Here is a 24380-nt window from a genome sequence, read left to right on the forward strand (position 1 = left end):
TTTATAAAAAAAAATGCAAGCAAAATTAACCTTGACCTTGAAATTCAAGGTAAAATTTCTTTATTGCATTGTATACTTTTATCCTTATCATGAAGATAAAAGGTCTTAAAGGTATCATAGATCGCAACTTAATGGTTCTCTTGGAAAATGATGTTAAAGTTTCATCAATCGCGTGTGTGTACATAAACTTAATAACTATATATATATATATATATATATATATATATATATATATATATATATATATAAGTGTTTTATACATATATTTTTTTTATTTATAATATATTTACATTTCGCAATCGGATAGAGTTTGCAATTGAGTTGAACAATTAAGACATCAAATTGAATGAGTTTTCCATCATCTAAAAACAAACGTGTAATCTTGGGGAGAAACTTGGCAGGAATATAGGAATATGAATCCGAAGCTGTTTAAACAGTGATGGCCATATATGTACATATGTAGAATGTAGAAGCTGACGTGCAGGCACATCTATTACGCAGATGCAAAAGGAAAAAAGGAAATAAAGGAAAAACGGGATGTCTAATGGTGTATCTGGAATGTCTACATGCAACAATAGATGTTATTTATCCTGTATCAGAGTGCAAAATGTAACCATATAATAAATAAGGTGAGTCCAAAAACCAGTGAAACTTTAACATCATTTTTCAAGAGACAGGTTGAATTGCGACTCATGGCTCCTTTAAGACTTTTTATCCTCATGAGCATAAAAGAATGCAATGCAATAAAAAAATTAGACCTTAAATTTCAAAGTCAAAGTCAATTTTGTATGTACTTTTTATATAAATCTCCACCGATCCATAGGTGTAGAATCGCGCTATAGTGGTTTTTACGCTTACCTTATACGCACTTTGTACATATACGAGACAATATCCCCAAGTGTAAATCACCGATTTTAATGAAACTTATGTATAATGTAGTTTTCAGTGAAAACAGCTCCCAAAGTTGTGTTAGAAACATATTTCACGGAATATTTTGGAAACTATTAAATTTAGAAAAATGATTCGTGCGTAAAAATTGTTTGTTTTTAACTAAAAAAAAATTAGTTACGTAAACAATATTAAAAAAAATACTTGTTTAAAAATATGATAAAAATTAACATGTTTTTGTCAATGTTTATCGTAAAATGTTAATCCATTTTCATGGAAATTTTTACAAATATACATATATAAACTTCAAATAATGTAATAAATTGAAATTGTGATTTTTAACATTATAACAAAAATTATCGTCTTTGTTACTTTCGTCCGTTTTACATACATACATACAAATATAGATGAAATTATTAACCGTGTATGATCGTAAAAACTGTAAAAATTCGAACAATTTGTGGTCTTCTACATGATTATAATATGTTCTTTGAGTAACCGAAATTAGTACCCCACACGTAGCAGCTCTTCTCCATAAATCTTCATTTCATTTTAAACTTCGAAATTAACTAGAAGATACCTTATTAGAGATCGTTGAACTCGTCTTTTTAGTATAAAAGTATAAAAAGCAGTATAAAATGCACTATTAAAGAAAATATGCGATGCTATTAAAAAATTCCAGGTAACCTTGATATCTCAGAAGTTATAAAAATATATATAAAAGAAGATATAAAAAAAATAAAAGTGTATCTATTTAAAGATCTGTCATCTCTATAAAGTACGATTTCCATTTCAAACATTTCTCGATAAAATTAGTAAACACTAAGCTATTTCAAATGATCGTTCTTATTGACTCATTTTGTGTATTAAAAGTAATTATGTGTAATAAAACAGAAATGTTTATTCTTAAATAATAATTCTTTATTGTTCTTGTATCTATATTAATAATTTATGATTTCAATTTACCGCTAATATGTCAGTTTTCATAAGCATGTATATACGTATATATAATTCAGTATACGCATACGTGTTAAGATGCAAGTTATCCGTTAATAATACGTTATCTTCAGTACAATTTTGTATATTAATTCTTTATTTCAAATTCTTATATTAATAATATAGGAATCCATTAAATATATCTCAATACAATTTAAAATTAAAAATTGAAAAATAACTATATTTAAAAATTGGATTTACATGTTATGTACATATATGTTACATATTATAAATCAATTTTTAAACTATCTAAATATTTTACTTAAAGTAAAAATAAAAATAGAATATTCATATGAAATGTATTCAGATTTCTGTATTAAATTATCAAAAGTCTTATAAATATAGAGTAACACCTTTGACATAAATATGAATTTGCATCTGAGACTTATTTTCTATTAATTTGTAAATATAAATGCATAGAAATATGTTAAAAAACAAATAGTTCTACAACAATTAACTTGAATTTTAATTAATTTATATTCATTGTTAAATTCTAACCTGCATTGTCCACGTGTAGTATTGATTCTTGGATTAGTGAATAGTTTACAAAAATATCATTTATAAAATATTGCACATTAACTATATATTTATAACATATATTGGGATTGATCACAGCACACACGCAAAACAAATAATTTATATAAATGTGACTACTAAAAGTGTGTGTGTCTCTGATTGACAGCTCACTGACAAACGCTGGTTTAAATAGCGTCATTGATGATTCAACTACAGAGTTTAGAGTGGTAAAGGGATTAAATTATTTAAGAAACACGAATTTAAATATATCCTACTAATGAAACATCATAATAAAATATCATACACCTAAATAACTGAAATCAAAAGAAAGATATACTAAGCAAGTATTAACCCCATTATTTTTATTAAAATGCACTAACTCTAATATGCTAATTTTTAATACTTTCATTTCATATTTTATAAATACATAAAAAGATAAAAATACTAAAGTAATTGATCATATTGTTTTTGATAATATTTCAATTTATGCATAACAATTATTTTGTATTTAAATAATATGTTCGATATTGTTGTGAACTAGTGTGGGCCTCTCTCTAGCTCCCTCTAGCATGAATATCTTGTATGATTATAGAGTAAATTCTAGCACCGCGAATTTAACTGTATACTAGCATAGCCGAAGTAACGAACAAAAGTTATTTAACAAATTTATTGATTAAATGTTAAAATTATTTATCAGTAATAACTGTGATTATTCTCAAATTTTGTATTTACTTTCATTACCATGGGAAAGAACATTGCCAAATGATAAATCACTCGCTTCCTAATATTGTAAACTCCAATCAAAGTAATGCTTATTAGCATTAGTTAGTAAGAATTCGTCTTATTGGGCAATAAATTAATCGTGGATTGTCATGTATATGCGAGCGGATAAATGAGCCACTTTACGACCCAAAAATTAGAGAATTGTTAGAATCGTTAAATTGTTAGGACCGTCAAGTAAATTTCATTAAAACGCAAATTTTGTTAAAGTAGTTAATCTATTATTTGAATTAGTTTTGGAATTTTTTGAAGTGTAACGCGAACAGAGTTCTTATCACTCCACGAGCTGCAACTGCGCCAAATTCCCCAACTGTTAGAAAGGTCACGCAACAATATTAAGATCTATAAATGTGAATATATTCTAAATGCCAAAATAATTTTTATATTGTTTAATACTCGAATCTATGAACAAAGTAATTAATTTACAAATTGTTTTTGAAACATTGATGTTTCATAATTCATAATTTTTATTATTTACATGAAACTTAATGTTAAACAATAAATAAATACGTATACTTTATTATTAATAAACGTATATGTATATATATACATGTGTTATAAAAATAAAATTTTAAAATATATGTATTCCTGTTCAATGCCCATGCAGCAATTTTATTGGTCTGTTTTGTAATCTCTTAGCCAGTCAAAAATATGTTTCCTAGTAAACATAATACAAAATATAACGAATTGTATATAAACAATGTTGTTATTAGCACAATCAAGCTTTAACCTGACACCCTATGATAAAGTGATATTATTTAATTCAAATCGTGATAGGTAAATACGATAGGGTAAGTACGTTAATTTTGTATTACAAACAATAAGATTTAAGAATATTTCATAAAAAAATGAGTATAAGAAGAGCTACAGAATATTGGAGCTTAACTATCGCGAATTGCGAGTATAAAGGAAAATTGTAATATATAATAAGAAAAAAGTATAAGAAAATAAAATGTAATAATAATATATATAAGGGAAAAACATTTTGATTTTTTAAATTCTTTATTAAAATTACTAAATATTCCAATATTATTTATGTCTTTAAAATGATTTATAGAATCCCTTTTAATTTCATTAAATTTTATAGTTACTGCTATATATAAGAAATAAATGTGTATGTCTTCGAATGTTTTGCGTATTGATTTAAATTTCAAGCCTTCATAGATTGGAAAGATTCGTATCTTTGACTTTAAATGAAATATAATAAAGATTTTAAGTCCAATATCTTACGTTTCACTCATTTATAGTCATTGATATAGTTTCTTCAAAACAACTGAATTTATATATTTTATTATTATTCATATATGTTTCATTAAATAGTAATATGTCACTATTTATGAAAAATAACTACTATTAACTCATCAATATAATAACAAGTACAATAAAAGACTAATAAAGTAATTCCAAATAACAAATAGTTCTTGTAATGTAAAAGTTGTACATTCACTTTCTATTGACAACCATATTTTTTAACTTTCAGATTACTTTTACAATGAGTTTATATGCCGATATTCAAAAAGTAACACAAATACCTCAGACAGATGAAAATGTTGTATTTGTACGTCGAAAAGAATCTAATACAGTTAAACGAAATCCAAAATTAAGGAAGATCAAACCTCCACAGAATGTAAATGTTAGTAATTATATTGTCCCAGTATATCCAAACTAAACAACTTTTAAACATATTTTATAATATGTTACAATTTTTATATTAAACTTACTCTTTTATTGAAAAAAATACATGGAAAAATAATGTTATTAAATAGCTAAAAATAATAGCAATTAAAATTCTATCGTATTCAGAAAATCTACTGATCAATTATTAAACTGAACTGAACACAAAATGAAAAATACCTTATTTTTAATGTATTTTATAAATTATATTTAATTATATTTAATTCTTAAATTATTTTAAATGTTACTCTTTACAGTTGTATGATTACGATTGTAATGATGGCCAACATGATGTGCTGCAAGAGCGTAGCATACATGAAAATGAAATTGCATCCTCCATTATAGAAGTAAATATGATATATATATATATATTAATTTAAAACTTATGATATATACATGGGAGATACAAATTTTGTTTTGCAGGCTAATTGTGGTGTTAACTATTCAAATGAAAAACTTGAGGAACATTGGAAACTTAGACAAATGAAAGCTAGTTTAAAATCCAAAGATTATACTTTTAAGGAGAATTTAGAGTCTGATAATAGTGATTACAAAAATTCAACTATGGAAACTTATAATGGAATTTCCATGTTAGAAAATAGTGCTAAAGATAAAAACAATACTGAAAATGTAGAAAGTACTTTAAAAAAATGTGGTCTTAATAAAAATGCAGTGATTAAAGGGCTTTTAAAAAGTCACACGATATCAATAAACGATTTACATATACCAAACGATTGTACAAATATAAGAAAAAGCAACATTCAGGTCTGTATACAGAATCATTCCGTTATTTATATTCTTATCATAGATATAATCAATAATTTAAAGTATTTTTATAGAATGAAAATGTTCCTTCATCAAGTAGTTTAAGTCAAGAAAACTGTATGAAATTAATTCCATTTCCAGAAGATCCAGAGGTATTGGTTCAATCTTTACAAGTTCATGGTTATATAGATGAAAATAAATATAAAAATATTGACTTTTCTGTAGCACACATAGGTAAAAAAAAAGCAATTACAGCACGACAATATTTTATTAATATAAACGATAGTGAATTTGATTTTGTAAAACCATGTAGAATAGGCAAAAAATAATTTAAATAAGTAAAAACTAATATCTGTTACTTTTAAAAAGTATCTATTAACGAAAATAAATAGTTTAATTTTTTATTATATATAAATTTTATGTTCCGAATATTAAAAAAAAATTAAGTTACGTTATATTTATTGCAATTTTCTTAATTTGATAGTATCATTATAATAATACAGCTTTCAAACAATGGATTATTTTACTTTTTCATATCTTAAAATGAATATTTTTGTTAAGAGATGTAGGTAAAAAAATCATATCTTTGTTCTAAATGATATAGTTTTTATATATATCTTCGCAATAGGTATATTGACGTTATATTTTTCCTACTTCTAAAAATGTATTTAAACACAGTAGAACTCAGTTTATATGTACGAATCTTTCAAGGGACAAGTTAATTCATATAACCGTCGTTCATATACAGAGTAAGTTAATAAGAAGTACTATATAAAATAACTTATCTGTTGGTTTTATCGAGAAACGTCTTAAATGAATTATGTTGCATTTCAGTGAACTCATTTCTTTCCTAATATCTTATATTTTCTGGCATGTCAAGATGACCTTGAATTTTTTAAATGATAGCGTATATTTTCTACAACATTAATCGATCCTGCTGGATATTCTCTACAAAAAGTATTGATCTATTTATACTGAAAACCGTTAGTTTAGTAGATATTATAACTTTAATTTATCAAATTTAATGTATGAGAGACAAGAACAGAGGCGAAACGATCTTCTTATGTTTATGTTGTCTTTGTCTTTCATACATTAAATTTAACAAATTGAAGTTAAAATATCTGCAAAACTAATGGTTTTTCGGCATAAAAAGGTCAGTACTCTTCTGTAGAGAATGTACAGCTGAGTCTACTAGTATTATAGAAAATATACGAAGCCATTTAAATTTAAAAAAAACTGTTTAAATAGTTTTTTAAATACCATTTAAAAAAAAATAATCTCAGAATACAAAAAAATAGTGTTGTATCAATCTGATGAATATTTTTAAATGTAACATTATTCGTTTAAAATGTTTTTCGATAAATAATAATAAATATAGGTAACGAGTTATTTTAGATAGTTCTTCTTATTGAATCCACCTACATACATATTTCTGCCCACCACCTACAATTTTTCGTTCAGTTAATTGGAGTTCACACATAATACATAATAATGTTGCAAATTTGTATCGACTTTGAAACATGAGAATGGGTCACATAACGCGTACTCCTACTGTTTACATTTTATTGTTAGACGTTCATATAAGTGTATTGACGCTCGGTGGTAATTAAACAATAAAATAAAATAATACGATCTCAGCTAAAGTTCAGTTAATTTTAAGCTCGGTTAACTACTAAAATTTAGTTCATACAAATAGAGTTCATATAAACGGAGCTTCTTCTACTGTAATATTAAACTTGCTAAAATATTATAATTATGCTAATAACTAAATAGACTTTACAAGATTCATCTTTTAATGAATTGATTAATAATAGCTATAAAATGCTATAAAGAATAAAAAGAATTTGTATATTGTTTGTATAATATCCTTTTACTGATTAAAAGTGTAATAAATATTTTTTCATACTAATATAAATTGTATACTTTAAATTTCCTTATCAATTTAAAAACATTTTTAAATTTAAAACATTATTAAGATATAGTTTTAATATATCAAAATACACTATATGATAATAAAAATATAATATATATTGTATAATATTACTAGTTTTAATAATTCTAAAATTCAATAGCATAGATAAAAAAATTAGAGTATTGTAGAATAATTGTATAAAAATTAATTATTTACATTTGAGATAGGATTGATTAAACTAAATTTGTAAAAACCAGTTTTCCTTCTAATAATGTTTAATTTTTTTTAAAATAAATTTGTGGAACATGAACATTCTGTATGTTCTACAATGCAAATAATTTTAAGAAATATATTTTATATACCATTATAGATTAAAAGAGAAATGTTAATAATACTATATATAAAGTGCAATATATTATAAGGTGCAACACTTGAACAAGAACTTCTAAATATCTCTGTTTTATTTATAGTTTTACGAAAAAAGATTCTTATGGTAGAAAATCAAACTTTTTTTCAAAGTTATCTTTATGAAATTTCAAGACCATTAGCATTTTTTAAAATAGAACCAAACACTTTTTGTTCATTTACTGCTCTTCAAATTTTATCTTTATTAAACGACCCCAAGATTTGGTTTACTGGAATATTTTGTCAATTCCGGCCGTAAACATGAATCGAAATCACGCTGATGTAATTTATTGTTACTCTTGTTTACAAACAAAGGATATGTGCTGCTAGATTGCCTTTCTGTATATTTAGATAGGAAGAGGAAATGGGACACCCTTGCCACCAAGGTTTCTGGATTTAATACCTCCAACCTTTTCCTTGTAAAACTTCATAAAAGATCAAGTTTATCGGGAAGAACCTACTATTTCTAATAATATGAAGAATCGTATTAGAGATGTTTGCCAACAATAATTAGTTAGTTCTAAAAGTTTCAAATGAGTGGACTATTATTAAGGGATAGAGTAAATCGCTACATTAACGTTCAATCGTCGTTTTAAATGCAGAAGATAAGGAACAATTTCTGAATGTCCCAAGAAGATAAATTTTGAATGGCAATAAATGACCTTATGAAACCAACATACTAAATATAGAATGATGAATTCATTACGAAACGGATTGTCGTAACGAAATGAATTTAATGAAAACATATACATAGTTCGATATAAAAAGGCAAGGACCAACTTGAAATGTCGGAGATATGTCCACCAATACAAGATTCGTAACCATCACAAAATGTCCTCCTCGTAACGAAGTTTTGCTTTTTGAATAACGAATAGTTCAGCATTATTATATTATAATAGTTCATTCAACAATTGCATATAACACTTCTAATGGGACACCCCGTATACCAGACAGTTTTTTTTCTTTATCCATACAAAAGTATGAAGATCAAATGTTTAGAAATGTCGAGTTTAAAAAACATTTCAATTTTAATTTTACAAAACTTTGCGTACGAGGGACAAAGAAAAATGCAAAGTAGTATTCTTATATTTATATTCTCATTATCTTCCATGCATTTTTAATGAATTTAAAATTGTAAGTTTAATTGTAAGTAATTATAAAATTGTAGACATAGACACAACTATCTTAATACTCTTGTATACAAAATAAAAAATGTGTCAATTAATACATAAAAGATATAAAACATAAATAACTTTGAACTAACTAAAATATAACTTTGAAACTTCTTGAAAAAAAAGATCTTGAGAAAGATTTTATTTTACGATTACATATACTTCTAAGAAATAAGGTAATTTTATCCTAAAATTTTCTATGACACTAAAAATAATGAAGATATTTAAGTATTCTCATTTAAATACTGTATCTTGTGCAAATAGTATTACCTAAAATACATAATGTTCTATGCATTTGAAATACATACATATATATAAACATATACAAATATAATTGACAAAACATAGTTAAGAAGTAGACTATTGATATAAACACAGTAAAAAAAACACAAATTATTAAAATCAATATTCTAAATCAAAAGTTAGTATATATACGTTAGATTTTTAGTTATCAAAATTCTACTAGTATTATTATTAATTTATTTTGCATACAGCCATTACATTACTTACATTTATCCATTCAGGAGGCATATTGATTATTTCTATATACTGATACATCTTCCACAGAGTAGAGAAAAGTTTTAATGTTATAAATATTTCTCAAAATTGGCAACGAGTTATTTTAATATAAAACAAAGTTTACAAAAGTAAAAGTTAATCAGTTTAGCTCCTAAAGGGTCTCATTTATATATGCTTAGGATTTAATGCAATTTAATGCAAGTAACACAAATCCTTATTACTGTAACTTTTGTTTACATTAATGACTTCATAATTTGTAAAAGTACAAAAAAAATATAAGTCAGAATTCGGGATGCAGAAATTTTTGAAATAATATTTTTAAATATCTTCCTAAAGCTTAATTTAAAAATAATAAATTATTTATAAAGCGGTGGATAATATATACATTTACTTGAACAGAAGTAGCAATCAAACGGTAGTAGAGCAGATTCTGTTGACTTTATCATATTTGTTGCTATATTGCAATCAAAACTTACAAATTTTCTTAGATAATAATGAAAACATGGATTTCCACAGAGACAATACTTTGCCTCATCTAAATACTTTACCAATGTAAGTGGAATTATGCTTGCATCATATGAACATCTATATAAAAAAAATATGTTTTTTAAAATATTTCTACTATTGATACATCTATATCATCATAATTCAAACATAAATTAAGATAGATATACATGTTTCCCTCTTCATTTTTTGTTATTAATTATTAAACCAAAACTAAAATAGCTATTTAAATTACATATCATACAAACCTTGTTTTCAGAAATGACGTGGCTGCACATTCAGTTAAACTTGGCACATTTGTTTTACACCTAGAATATAATGCATAATCTACAGAAGAAAACTCATTTCTTGATACGTCTACTGTAATAAAATGTAAATTCCTTATACTTCCAGGTAAGTAACGTAATTTGTTTTTCGATACATCTAAATATTTTAAATTATGTAACTTCCCAAGACTCTGTGGTAAGAATGATAACATATTCTGACTAGCCTTCAAATTAACAAGACTCTCAAGTTTTCCAATTTGTTGTGGTAATTTGTATAACTGAATTAAAAAATATATTTAATAATGAAATATAAGTAAAACTTATAATATATATTTTTGTAAGATATAAAATGGACATACCCTATTATTACTTATATCCAATAATTTTAAGTTAGATCTTATAGCAACTTGATCTAACCATGCCCATTTTAAAGCCTTATCAAGCCGGTTTTGTGATAAAACAAGTTCTTGTAAATGCTGTAAAGTGCCAATTTCGTTTGGTAAAGATGAAATCTGATTTTCAGACAAATTTAAAATTCTTAAGCTTTGGAGTCTTAAAATTTGCCTATCGAATGATTTCCTATTTAATCCTACTATATATAATTCTTCAGTTGTTCTTGGAAAACCTTCTAAAGTTGGATATTCAGATTTATTAACCACTACTTTAATCTTTGGTAAAGAACTCATACATTTTGGGTTTAAATTTGAAATATCAAGAACTGGTGGATCAACCTTTTTAATTACTGCAAGTTTTAAAACGTGAATAAAACTTTTGAGTTGAATTTTATCAGATTGAATAATTAAATCATGAGGTGGTTCTATAAAGCGAATTGTAGCTTTTCCTTCATCAATAAATTTTGTATATATTTTGTCTACATTATTATTAATCTGAAAGAAAATGAAATATAAAATGTTTCAATCTTTTCCTAAAAAAACATTTATTTTATATTTATATATATATGTATATATATTTTTTAAAAATAATTTACACATATTCAGATATATTATTGTAATTTATGAAATGTATAGATATAGACATTTTACCTTATATTTAGTACCATGCTTATTTTGTAATGTTTGCCAAAGCAGATATATGTCTGTATTTTTTACAGTTTCTCTTCCAATTTTTATTATGGAACGTAGTGACTTCCTTGTTATTACATTTGTTGTAAATAATCTATTGTTTACTTTTATATTACAATGAAGTTTCATGTTAAACAGATGACTCTTAAGCAAAATATAAAAATTATCTTATTATTTCAGTAAATATTTAATATTAATAATATTTCAAAATTATCATAATTTTTTTTAATATTAATAATTTAAATATTTTTAATAATTTAATACGTACTAGTTTAAATAGATATTTGCAACTATACACCGTGACAATATGTTTTTTAATAGCTCACAATAAAACATAAACAAATCGTTTTTCGCGCGTAGAATAAGAAACACTGAACATATGTAAATACTAGGCACTATTAAAAACTATTTAACCTATAAATTCTCATATGTCAACTGCTATACATATAAATTTCAGTATTTTCGGAAACATAAATAATAAAACTATCCATTATTACATTCACTTTTAATTTAAATAAATCTAGGAGTTATTTATAAATTAAAATATCTCGTAGTTGACTAAGAAAGCAAATTTTAATAATAGTACTTGAAGGCGGGAAAATAAACGGACGAAAACCGTTAACAATTTTGAAAGGTATAACGAATACAAGAATTGTATTTATTACGTTGAATAGATTAATTATATTTACAAATATATAATTAATTATATATATAGATATAAATATATTTTATATAACACAGCTTGTTAATTTTACTTTAAATTGAGATTGAGTAATTCATATAATAAAATGTATTTGTATATTTATTAATGTACTGTAAAGGCTTCAGTAATAGAGAAGTTTATTCACATAAATTTCTGGTGTGTATTAATTCAGGTATTCAGTAGTATATATTCATATATTCTTTTTTTATAAAATATTTATAAATTTGTGCATATATAAATGTCATCTATTGCAATTAGAAATAATTATAAATTACATATTTTATTTTTTATAAAAATACATACGTAATTATCTAATGCCAAGTAATAATATTATATAAGTATTATACATATACATATATACTTTAACTTCAAATTTGTTTTATTAATTCTTTTCAAATATATTCACTGTACAAAGGAATATGTAGAATAAAAAGAAATATACATGATGAGAAATATATAAAAATGATTTCCTTCTATATAATTTATGTGTTAAATTTTGAAGGTCACTGTGAGTTGTTAGATAGAACATTATATTTTTTTATGGAAATTAAAACAATCTTTATTGATATTTAAAAAATTTATTGATATATACACCATGATAATATTTTCATAAATGATATTTAAACTGTATATTTTTTATAGCTATTTGGTATGATTACACATTATGCATAGAAAGGTCGATATTTATTATAAAAACAATTTTCTACTAGCTAGCTTGGTTACAATCAACATTACTTTCATGTACATTTCTTTTATTAGTTATAACATTAGTGAATGTTTTTATGCGTAAACATATAGTTTATTGTGAATTTCTATTTCACTCTCTCTTTCCTTTAATTTTTCACTCATCTGTTTCCCTCATTTTCTCAGTTCTTCTATACCTACCTGGCTATATCTACATTTATTGATACATCTTATTCTTTCCTTTTTCTATTCTGTTCCCATTTAACTTTTAATCTTCTTCGCACTTCTTCAACAGTGACTTCTTTGAATTTCTCTCTGCCTTTTCTTCAAATCTGGCTTCTTTATTAACTGATTTAATCTTGAATTTATTTCTCAATGTTTTCTTTCTTATGATATAATTAGGTATGCATTTATTCAATTTTAGAAATTTACTATTTACATAGCATTTACTATTTACATATAATATGACTGAATCATTGCAATAACTGTAAGAACCAAGAATTTCATTATCATTTATAGCATAAATATCTAGTTAATCCTTTTTTATGAAATATGTGATTTTTTTTTATTTCAATAGAAAAACGGAAAATATTCTGTTCAAAAAATTTAAAATGACCTTGAAAGTTTGATACACAAATAATATAGAAGAAAGTAATCACTGCAATATTTTTAATATCAAATTATGTGATTTTATATATTTCGTTATATAGAGAAAGAATATTTATGAATAACTTAAGACTGTCAATTTAAAACACTCAATATTAGTAATATTATCATAAGACAGGAAATGAAATAGTGAAAATATTTCTAGGTCACCAAATTTTTTATATTGTGTTACAATGAAGTCTGTTGCATCCAAATCTAATCATCAACCATCTATAGTTGACATGTTTTATAAACAACTTGCTAAGGGAAAACAAATAAGTTATGATGCAAGTAACGATAGAGAATTACAGAATTCACAAAACATTGAAGCAAAAAATCCCATATCTTTGAAAAGTGAGCAAGATAAAGAAAATGATTATCCAGGAACAAATGAGGACTATTCTGATAAACATGTTGAAAAAAAAGTCAAGTTTAAAGATACTACAATTTTACCAACATCTAAAATTAAAAGTACAAATACATTTCATAGTAAATGTGAATATTGTCATCAGAAATTAAATGATGATATCAAAATTTATCAGGGTCATCCAAATGGTGCTATAGATGAAGATATTGCTTTAACTGATCCAAAGTTATGTTTATTTAATGGAAATGAATCTTTTATACATGAAAGCGATCAGCGCCCTCAAAATAAATTGACTTATTTCAGGTAATATTTTCTGTTTTTTATAAACATGTATATTTTGTAAAAAAATTATAAAACTACCAAAATTTTAGTGTTTATGATAAAAATGGCCACTTGTGTGCTTTTGACACTGGACTTATAGAAAAGAATGTAATGTTATATTTTTCTGGATATATAAAAGCTATTTATGAAGAAGATGCATCACCAGAGAGTGGAGTACCAGCAAAAGATATGGGTCCTATAAATGAGTGGTATGTATCTGGTTTCGATGGAGGAGAACTGGCTCTTATAGGTTTTAACACAGCATTTTGTGAATATATTCTAATGGATCCATCTGAAGAATATGCCCCTTTTATGGATGTCGTCAGAGAAAAAATATATATGAGTAAATTGATTATCGAGTTTCTTTTAGATGAAATTAATCCCAGTTATGAGGATTTGCTCAATAAGCTTCAAGTAATTTAAATTTATTATTAAACGAGTAGTATAATTAATATAATACAATACTAAACTTATGTAATTTTCACAGACAATAGTACCACCTAAAGGTATTACAAAATTTACTGAAGATTCTTTACTAAGACATGCACAATTTATATGTGATCAAGTATTATCATTTGATGATTCTGCTTCAGCAGAAGATACTCTTCTTATTACAAGTCCTTGCATGCGAGCATTAGCAAACCTTGCAGGTGTTACATTAGGAAAAAGAGTAAGCTTTCGGCAAACGCAACTTAGAGAACAAACAGTTAGCAAACCTGCTTGGACTAAAGCAACTACTACACAATTAGTTAACAATATGTTTGAAAATATATTTGCAGATCAGTTAACTAAACATAATGATACGATAACAATGGTAAACTTCCAATTTTCTAAATTAATATGTATATTAATATAACAGATAATTATTAATTATCTATAATTGTATATATAAAATCTCTTTATAAAGTACATATACGTCTTAAATGATAAATACAAATAAACTTTATATAAACTTCAGGTTTGTTTCTTTTTTTATACCATTAGGGACCTAAACGATACAGATGTGGAGTATGTGAACATTGTCAACAATCTGATTGTGGTCTCTGTAATGCTTGTAAAGATATGATAAAATTTGGGGGAACAGGAAGAAGCAAACAGGCTTGCATTAAAAGAAGATGTCCCAATATGGCTATTCAAGTAAAACGGCTATTTAAGTAACTGTGATAATCACAATCTAATATAATAAAAATTTTGTATCTTTATTCAGGAAGCAGATGACTCTGATCCAGAAAATGAAGATCAATATGATACTTTAAGAATTGAAGTAAAAGAATGCAACAGAAAAGCTTTTAAAGAACTTAAAAAAGATATTGTATGGATAGGAGATCAAATAGCCAGTAATAATCTGAAAACCTTTTACAGATCTGTTATAGTAGGTGATGAAAAAATAGAAATAAATGATTATGTACTTGTTGAACCAAGAAATCCAGCAATTCCATCGCATGTTGCTAAAGTTATTTACATGTGGGAAAATAAAAATGGTATAAAACAATTTCATGCAAATTGGTTGCACAGAGGAAATGATACTATTCTTGGGGAAACATCAGATCCTATAGAATTGTTTTTGAGTAATGATTGTGATGATGTACCATTTAAATCTGTTAGATCTAAATGTACTGTTATTTTTAAAGAAGTACCGAAAAATTGGGCCGAATTAGGTAGTATATTTAACATTCATTGATTAAGTTTTTAATACAAATATCAAAACAAAAAATGTTTTTAACTCTATAATTATAGGTAATATGGATTTAAATTCTGAGAGTGAAATAAAAGACTTAGATGGTAAAACATTCTTCTATCAGAAACGTTATACACCTGCAACAGCCAGATTTGAAGACCCATTACCAGATCTAAAATGTCCTTCTGGAGAAAATAGTCATCGATTTTGTCCTACTTGTGCACATTTACGGGAAGTGGAACAATTCAATACGCCAAAGGTATGTAAAATTAATACTGTTCATTTTACTTGTGTTATACAGGATGACAAAGAAATAGGTGATCAAACTTTGGTACCGCATTCTACTGTTTCTAAGGATGAAAAAAGGATCATAGGTTCGGAAACTCTTCCTTTTCGAGATATAGACACTTCTTGCTTAGATCAAAAATTCACTAGAATAGCTGTCAGATAGATATTTCAGACGCTTCACGCAATGTCATCATTTCTTTTGCTAGAAGTAAATAATATATTAGACCAACCTATGTTGACATTGAAGACAGTGTATTTCAAAGTAAATCAGTATGTATATAAATATTTTATAGAGAAGACAATGCTATCAGAATAATTTATTCTAATATTGAGTGGACAGGTATTCATTTTACATATGGATGAGCTAACACCTACAAAATATAAAATTAAAATAAAAATGATATAAATAGTTAAAAATACATCATTCGCTACAAATTCTATACAATCAAATGTTTAATTGCTCATTCTTATACTTGAGTTGAAACTCTAGATCTGGAGTAATACGGGTGTACCAAGATCTCATCCAATCCCGTTTGAAACTTTTTCGATTGGTCCTAATTTCGGTACTCGCATACTAATAATACCCCTACTAATAAAGCATGATATAGTTAGATAATACCATTATACAAACTAGTCAAATTATAATTTAAACATGACAAAAGTAAACTGTATGAAAGTATCATTTTGTGAGTGTTATTTTTCAGCAAATAAGCTAATCAATAAAGTAAATAAGATAAATAATCAGTAAAGACAAATTTACGTTTAGTTTAGTTTATGTCAATTGCATTTAGTTTATCTTAATATGAAAAAAGCAATATAGGATATTGAGAAAAACAAAAGAATTTCAATTACTTATTTACAAAAAAGAATAGTTCAAAGTTTTCTTTCTTGATTTGAGATACTAACACATTTTTTTACAAAATTAGAATTGCTTAAATATAATATTGAGACAATTTATATATGAGGCACTTGAAATCAAAGAGATGTAAGTAATATTTTTCTAATATTGAGGAAATCAAGTTTGAAATTCAAATGTATTAAAAAAATACCATGTAATATCTCTATGAAAACTAAATTATATTTAATGCCTAACATATATGTAATAAGGAGCATATACACAAATTTCTACTGAATTTCATATTTTAGTTTATGAATTATTAAATATTTGAATTATGAGAACTTATTTCAATATTATTTGTTTAGCAGTAAATTTTTCTGACCTTAAATGATACTTTTATTCAATTAGTTGATTTAAATTATTTACAACATTATATTTAACGATTTAACTAGTCATTTTCATTCCTAATTCAAAAGCTTCAAAAATATCATCTGCATTCCTTTGGTCCTAAGTGCATATGATATTCTCATATGATATTTGAAATTTATAATGAAATAAGTATAATACAATGTATCAAGTTATTTTTTTTATTGTTGCATTATGTTATGCAAGATGATAAAAGGCAAATTTATAATTTGTTTAACATAAACTTTATTTACAATAACATAATATTCATACCTTTTATATTTTAAGGTATATGAACGAATAGAAGAAAAGAGTACTAAAGAAGTTATTTATGGTTTAGTAAAATATAAAGGAGAAGACTATAGAGTTGGAACAACAGTATTTTTACAACCTAAAGCTTTTAATTTCAAATATAAAATTATACATCAAGACGTTCAAAAACTAAAAAAGGAGAATGTCGATGAAGATATGTACCCCGAATTTTACAGAAGATCTTCTGATCATGTGACAGGTTCAAATTTTGATACCCCTGATCCTTTTTGTATAGGGTATATAAATGAAATATATGTTAGTACAAATGATATGTTAGTTGCACCATCTGACATTAATATTAAGGTGAATAAGCTATATAGACCAGAAAATACACACAAAAATCTTACATTAATGGAACAAGCAGATTTAAATATGGTTTATTGGAGCGATGAAGGTACATTACAAAAATTTTATATTATAAAAACCACATAGATATAAATTTTTGTATGTATATGTACATAATATTTTGTAAAATATTTCAGTTTGTAACATCAAATTTATCGAAGTTGTTGGAAAATGCTATCTTGCTTACTCTGAAAATTTAAATCAAACTGTTGATGAATGGGCTGCTGAAGGACCAAATCGATTTTATTTTAATGAAGCTTATAATGCACAAGAGAAAACATTTAATGAACCACCATATCACGCTATTAGCATTGGTAAAAGTGGTAAAAGTAAAGGTAACCTAAAGTTTAAAGGGAAGAAAACAAAAGAGAGTGAAAAAAGAGCATTAGTTAGTAGACCTATTGAATATAATAAAATATCAAAAAAATTGAGAACATTGGATGTATTTGCTGGGTGTGGTGGTATGTAGTTTACTGCAAAATTCTGCAATTTATTATATATTAATTATTATTATATAATTTTAACATATTAAATTGAAAAAATGAATAATTTGAACTAATTTATTTTAAAGGGTTATCTGAAGGGTTGCATCAATCTGGAATAGCTGAAAATCTTTGGGCTATAGAAAAAGAAGAAGCAGCTGCTAATGCATACCGATTAAACAATCCTAATGCAACAGTATTTACAGATGATTGTAATATATTATTAAAAAAGGTTATGGATGTAAGTGGTATTGTACAATTATACAAGTTGTAATTTGTGCATTAATTATATATTATGATTTATAATTGTCATATATCTTTTTTTACTGAACATATAATGTAATATAATTATTATAACTTTTAAACATTTCATTTTTAGGGTGAAACAACAAATGAGATTGGTCAAAAACTTCCTCAAAAAGGACAAGTAGAATTATTGTGTGGTGGTCCACCATGTCAAGGTTTTAGCGGCATGAATCGTTTTAATTCACGCCAGTATTCTTTGTTCAAAAACTCTCTAGTTGTTTCGTATCTATCATATTGTGATTACTACAGGCCTAATTTTTTTATTATGGAAAATGTTCGAAATTTTGTATCTTTTAACAGAAGCATGGTTCTAAAATTAACATTAAGATGTCTAGTTCGTATGGGTTACCAATGTACTTTTGGTATCCTTCAAGCTGGAAATTATGGAGTCCCTCAGACAAGACGAAGGTTGTTGCCATTTTAAGTATAACTCATAATAGTTTAAAGTTGCTAATTTTTTGAATTTCATTTTATTATATTAAATAGAATAATAATCCTAGCTGCTGCACCTGGACAAATACTTCCACAATATCCAGAACCAACACATGTTTTTAGTAAACGCGCTTGTCAATTAAGTGTATTAGTTGATAGTAAAAAGGTAAATAATATTTAGTACTATACTACAATAGATAAGTGACATTTACAATTTAAGCTATATTACTATAAATACTAAATAACATTTCAGTATAGCACAAATTGCAATTGGACAGAATCAGCACCATTTAGAACAATCAATGTAAGGGATGCACTGTTCGATTTACCAGAAATTAAAAATGGTTGGAATAAAGAAGAGATGTCATATACAAATGATGCAATATCACATTTCCAAAGAAAAGTAATAATCAAATAAAAATATTTTAAGAGCATAAAACAGACTCTTTGCAGACAACAAATTCATAGTATATTTTAAATTTATACCTTTTCAGATTAGAGGAAAACAATATCAACCATTATTAAGAGATCACATATGTAAAGAAATGACACCTCTTGTAGAAACTAGAATAGCTCATATTCCAATCGCTAGTGGTTCTGATTGGCGTGATTTACCAAATATTACTGTAAAATTAAGTGATGGTACTTATTCCAAAAAATTGTAAGTAAAGTATAATTTTTCAAACTTTATCTTATGTTTAAAAATATTGTATATGTTAAATTTTTTATTTAAGAGAATATACTCATGATGATAAAAAGGTTGGAAAGAGTTCTACAGGAGCATATCGTGGAGTATGTAGTTGTTGCATGGGAAAACAGTGTGATCCTACAGATAGACAATTTAATACTTTCATTCCATGGTGCTTACCACATACAGGAAATCGTCATAATCATTGGGCAGGTTTATATGGTAGATTAGAATGGAATGGATATTTTAGTACGACTATTACAAATCCTGAACCTATGGGAAAACAGGTATGCAAAACTATTATCTTAAATTTAATTATCAAATAATTAAAAACATTTAACATATACGTATACTTTATATTTATATACATTTAATTATTATTATTAAAAATATACAGTATTTCTAACACCAGGCGAGCTAGATTATATTTTCATTCCAAATAAAGTTAGAAAAGTCATAGAGGAAAATTTTATACTATTTAACAAGGTCTATCATCCTGTGGAACAATTTTTCATATAAGATCATCTGTACATTTGAAAAAATGTTCTTTTACAGTCTTTTCCTAATTTTACTTGGGGTAATGATGCATACATAAAGCTCCTTACTCAGTTACTAAAATCATTTTCTAATAGTAAAAGCTATGCTTTTAACCCACTCGCATCATGGCCCTATGTAAGGGGCCATTTGAAAGCGTAGAGGCGTTCAACTGACGACTGATCCTCATCACCGTGGTCGGTCGTAGGTGCAGTAAATGACATGCGAATTCTTCATGGAGTTTATCGAAAATTTACTGTTCAAAACGATTGGTAGACAATGTCACCTCGCAAACATCGCATCTTACACTCTTTATAACAGAGGAAAAAAGTAAAAATTATTTATTTAAAAAAAAAAATTAGATTAAAATGGAAATTAAATCATATTATTTCTCGTGGAATTCTTTAAAATGGTCAATACATAATGGTACATCGCAAATATGGCATTTAAAGACCGTTTCTCTTCGAGTACGTTTAGATAAGCATGCAACGCATCGCTTTGACGTTCTGCTTTCCTTTGCTGCAGTTGGAGGTATCCAAATAGGAAAATGCCTGCCAGTATATTGCGTTATCGAATCGTTAGATGCCTCACTTACTTTTATATTTGGTAAATATTCGCCAATAATTTCTTCGGCTAATTGTTGTTTAAAAATGTGAAAAGCTCGATCCTTTCTATGATTTTTAAAAATTACATAACTGTTTAGTAAGATCATGTCTATGAGGTAAAAAAATATTTTCTTATAGGCTTTTTTACATCTTCGCATAGTATGAAATTTACTTAATATTTGATCGTCAACATCAACACCACCCATATTCTGATTATAATCAATTACTACTGTTGGTTTTACACATTTTTGTCCAGTATATCAGTTTGGTTTCTCCGTTTCAGCAAATTCTAAGCTATGCATAGTTGTTAGCAAAACGACATCTTTTTTATCCTTCCATTTTATCGCCGCCATATCTCTTGTAGAATATACTACAGCTTCTCCCCTTTGTAATTGGTGTACTTTTAGTTCTCGAGGCATTTGTTTCCTATTAATTCTCGCAGTTCCACATACGTTTGTTTTCATGTTATGTAATTTTTCGATACAATGTCGGTGAACTGTACCAATTATCAATAAATAAACAATATCCTTTGTGCAATAACTCACTCTCCTTCAACAAATTCATCACAACATTTCTGCTACCAGATCTGGTATCACTTTTATCTTTTCCTGTATATATATATTGAAATTGTGTATGTATTTTGATTTCGAATCACACAGTTTATAAAACTTAACACCAAATCTTGCTTGTTTTGTTCGAATAAATTGAATATAATGTAAACGGCTTCTACATTGCATTAATGACTCATCAATCGAAATGTTTTTATGTGGTACATACATACTAATGAAAGTCTTTTTTATTATTTGAATAACTTCTCGAATTTTTGTGAGTGCGTCATTAGAATTATTATTACTAGAAAAATGTATATTTTTAGCGATAGAGACAAATCGGTTACAGCCCATAATATTCTTAAAATATGGTGTTTCTATGCTTTTATCTGTGGTCCAATAACTCTGAATACTTGGCTTAGAAACTAAACTCATTAAAATGTTTAAAGCAATAAATACTTTTAGTTCATCTTCTGAAAAAAGCATAAAATTTGCGTCGGTTTCACCATGTTTATTTGTTTCTGTAACTAGTTTTGTAACTAATTCTTCGTTAAAAAATAATTCAAAAACTTCCCTTCTCGACAGATTTTGCGTATTAATAGTTGCGCCACCCACACTTGAAAAATCATGTATAATTAGCGTATGATTTTCGGCTTTCCACATGTAATCTTCATTTCTAAAACTGCCGCACTGATCAACTTCGCTATCTTCACTTGATGAAATCCTACGGATACGTTTTCGAGTATGTTCTATTTGTATACTTTGATCCGAATCATCAAGATCGTTGAGTTGCCCCAATGGATTTTTAAATTTTAGTTCACATTATAAAAGTAGAATATTTTTAAAATTTGAATTTGTTAAATTTGATTAAGATTGACAGCACTTACTCATAGTGGCAGTTAGAAGGATAAAAAAGATTTTCACAACAAAAGTAAGATTTATTTATAAAATAATGAACTGATATAGGCAAGATGCTCACAAACGGGTCAGATATGATCTCCTACATCTGAAGAATACTTAGCGACTGGAATAAAAAGCAGTCGCAGGCTCGTGGATTATTCCGCGCTTGGTGATAGAAGACAATCGCAGATCGCGTAATAATCCGCGCTTGGTGATAGAAGACAGTCGCAGCGCGCTGATTAATCCGCGCTTGGATGCAAATGGGTTAAAATGTTTCAATGTTTAATTTTATGCATCATATCTTTTCATATAATACATATAATTAACTTATATTTGGTATAACATGAATCATAATTTTAATTAAAATTCATATATAGTTAATATAAATAATCGATTGAATCCTTAAGGGTCGTGTGTTACATCCAGTACAAACTCGGGTAGTAAGTGTACGTGAATGTGCTAGATCTCAAGGATTTCCTGATTCTTTTCGATTTTATGGCACTATACTTGATAAACATCGACAAATTGGAAATGCGGTTCCTCCACCACTTGGAGTAGCTGTTGGTCATGAACTAAGAAAATGTCTGCGAGATGAAAGTGTGATAACTGAAACTGATACAAAGTTGCAATTAAAACCTCATTGAGTTAAACTTAAAACACATGATAAAAACGTAGAAGAAAATACATGATGAAATATGGAGTATTAAAAGAACGAATTTAACTGTGACTTAATTGAAACATTTACAAGTTATTGCATATTCATATAATGTAAAAGTACTTTTAAATTACTATATCTTACTATTTATTTTAATTTCATATAAAACATCAAATATAATTTATAAATATATTTATTATACATGTATGTATGTGAATATTTAAAAACTTTACGTTCATTCTACTTATTTATATCTTTCATATATGAAAAAGATGTATGATTTTTATCTTTGTATGATGTATTTTAAAGTTCAAATAAATATCCATAAATATATATAAATAATGCGTCTGTAGTAGCGTATGCGTCAATATTGGTTGCCACAGATGCCAAACTAGAGGCAGATTTCATTGTGGTGGTACCGACTATTTCGCAAATATCTTGAGAAATAAGATTGACCGTCGATTACATGTACAGTGCTGGACAAAAGTATTGGCACAGCAAGATTGTTATGATACAAATGCTTATAACTATTAAACAAATTGATTTAAACAAAAAACTTTTTGACGTATTTATTTATTATCTATCCTAGTTTATTACATAACAAGAGCAACAATATAAATAAAATAATACGCAAAATAATAACAAAAATATATTTTTTGAACATTTTATGGGTGGACAAAAGTATTGGCACAGTAGAATATTTACGCTTATAACTAATTACATAATAAACTTCTAATATTTTGTTGGCAGTCCTTTTCTTTTAAGGACTTCCTTTAATCTTCTGGGCATCGAGTGGACTAATTTTTTAGTGAATTCAGGTACAATATTGCTCCATTCCTGCAGAAGAACTTTCTTCAGTTCAGACTTGCTTGTGATATTATGTTTCCTAATTCTTTTTTCCAATTCGTTCCACACGTGCTCAATGGGATTCATATCGGGACTTTGAGGTGGTGTGTTTAAATTGCACAAATCATAAACAGAAGTCGTTTTACTGTGCGTTCAGTCATAAAACGCTTTAAAAGTGAAGAAAATCTAGAGAATCAAATTAGGAGTGGTCGCCCTTCTAAGGTAACAATTCGAGAAAAAAGGAAAATCGTAAATATTGTAAAGAAGGATCCAAAAACTAATTCGACTGAAATTGCTTCGATGTTAAAAGCTGAGTGTG

The 24380-nt window shown here is 26.3% G+C and overlaps 4 protein-coding genes across 9 annotated transcripts in view; 2 read left to right on the plus strand and 2 right to left on the minus strand.

Moving 5' to 3' along the window:
- The window catches only part of LOC132905672 (phospholipid phosphatase 1-like), a 29473-nt gene extending 26741 nt beyond the window's left edge, over positions 1–2732 (minus strand). The window contains exon 1 of the mRNA XM_060957219.1: positions 2383–2732. Within this exon, the coding sequence (XP_060813202.1) occupies positions 2383–2388 (6 nt within the window). The 5' untranslated portion in view covers positions 2389–2732. The remainder of the gene's footprint in view (positions 1–2382) is intronic.
- A 1057-nt stretch (positions 2733–3789) lies between these two features.
- Positions 3790–7251, plus strand: LOC132905677 (uncharacterized). The gene is made up of 5 exons (XM_060957231.1): positions 3790–3971; positions 4661–4813; positions 5112–5201; positions 5278–5619; positions 5694–7251. Exons 2-5 carry the CDS (start codon positions 4673–4675, stop codon positions 5946–5948), a joined length of 828 nt encoding a protein of 275 aa, XP_060813214.1. The 5' UTR covers positions 3790–3971; positions 4661–4672; the 3' UTR covers positions 5949–7251.
- On the plus strand, positions 5695–23448 carry LOC132905657 (DNA (cytosine-5)-methyltransferase 1-like). Of its 6 annotated transcripts, none has more exons than XM_060957170.1 (16): positions 5695–5771; positions 13678–14181; positions 14250–14613; positions 14687–15013; positions 15184–15336; positions 15407–15857; positions 15937–16136; positions 17697–18114; positions 18203–18526; positions 18637–18788; positions 18927–19261; positions 19340–19451; positions 19539–19688; positions 19780–19946; positions 20020–20260; positions 22968–23448. In XM_060957170.1, exons 2-16 carry the CDS (start codon positions 13706–13708, stop codon positions 23202–23204), a joined length of 4107 nt encoding a protein of 1368 aa, XP_060813153.1. In that variant the 5' UTR covers positions 5695–5771; positions 13678–13705; the 3' UTR covers positions 23205–23448. The 6 variants fall into 6 exon arrangements, with proteins under 6 accessions (XP_060813153.1, XP_060813150.1, XP_060813151.1 ...); XM_060957167.1 differs by lacking the exon at positions 5695–5771 and adding an exon at positions 12013–12113 and having other exon boundaries at positions 22968–23390; XM_060957168.1 differs by lacking the exon at positions 5695–5771 and adding an exon at positions 12266–12338.
- On the minus strand, positions 9965–11890 carry LOC132905669 (leucine-rich repeat protein 1-like). Its single transcript, XM_060957211.1, has 5 exons — positions 11748–11890; positions 11441–11621; positions 10757–11284; positions 10380–10675; positions 9965–10212 (listed from the first exon to the last, which is right to left on the minus strand). The coding sequence occupies exons 1-5, from the start codon at positions 11813–11815 to the stop codon at positions 9984–9986; spliced, it is 1302 nt and encodes a 433-aa protein (XP_060813194.1). The 5' UTR covers positions 11816–11890; the 3' UTR covers positions 9965–9983.
- Positions 23449–24380: the final 932 nt, after the last annotated feature.

This window comes from Bombus pascuorum, chromosome 3, assembly GCF_905332965.1.
Source record: "Bombus pascuorum chromosome 3, iyBomPasc1.1, whole genome shotgun sequence".
Lineage (NCBI taxonomy): Eukaryota > Metazoa > Arthropoda > Insecta > Hymenoptera > Apidae > Bombus > Bombus pascuorum.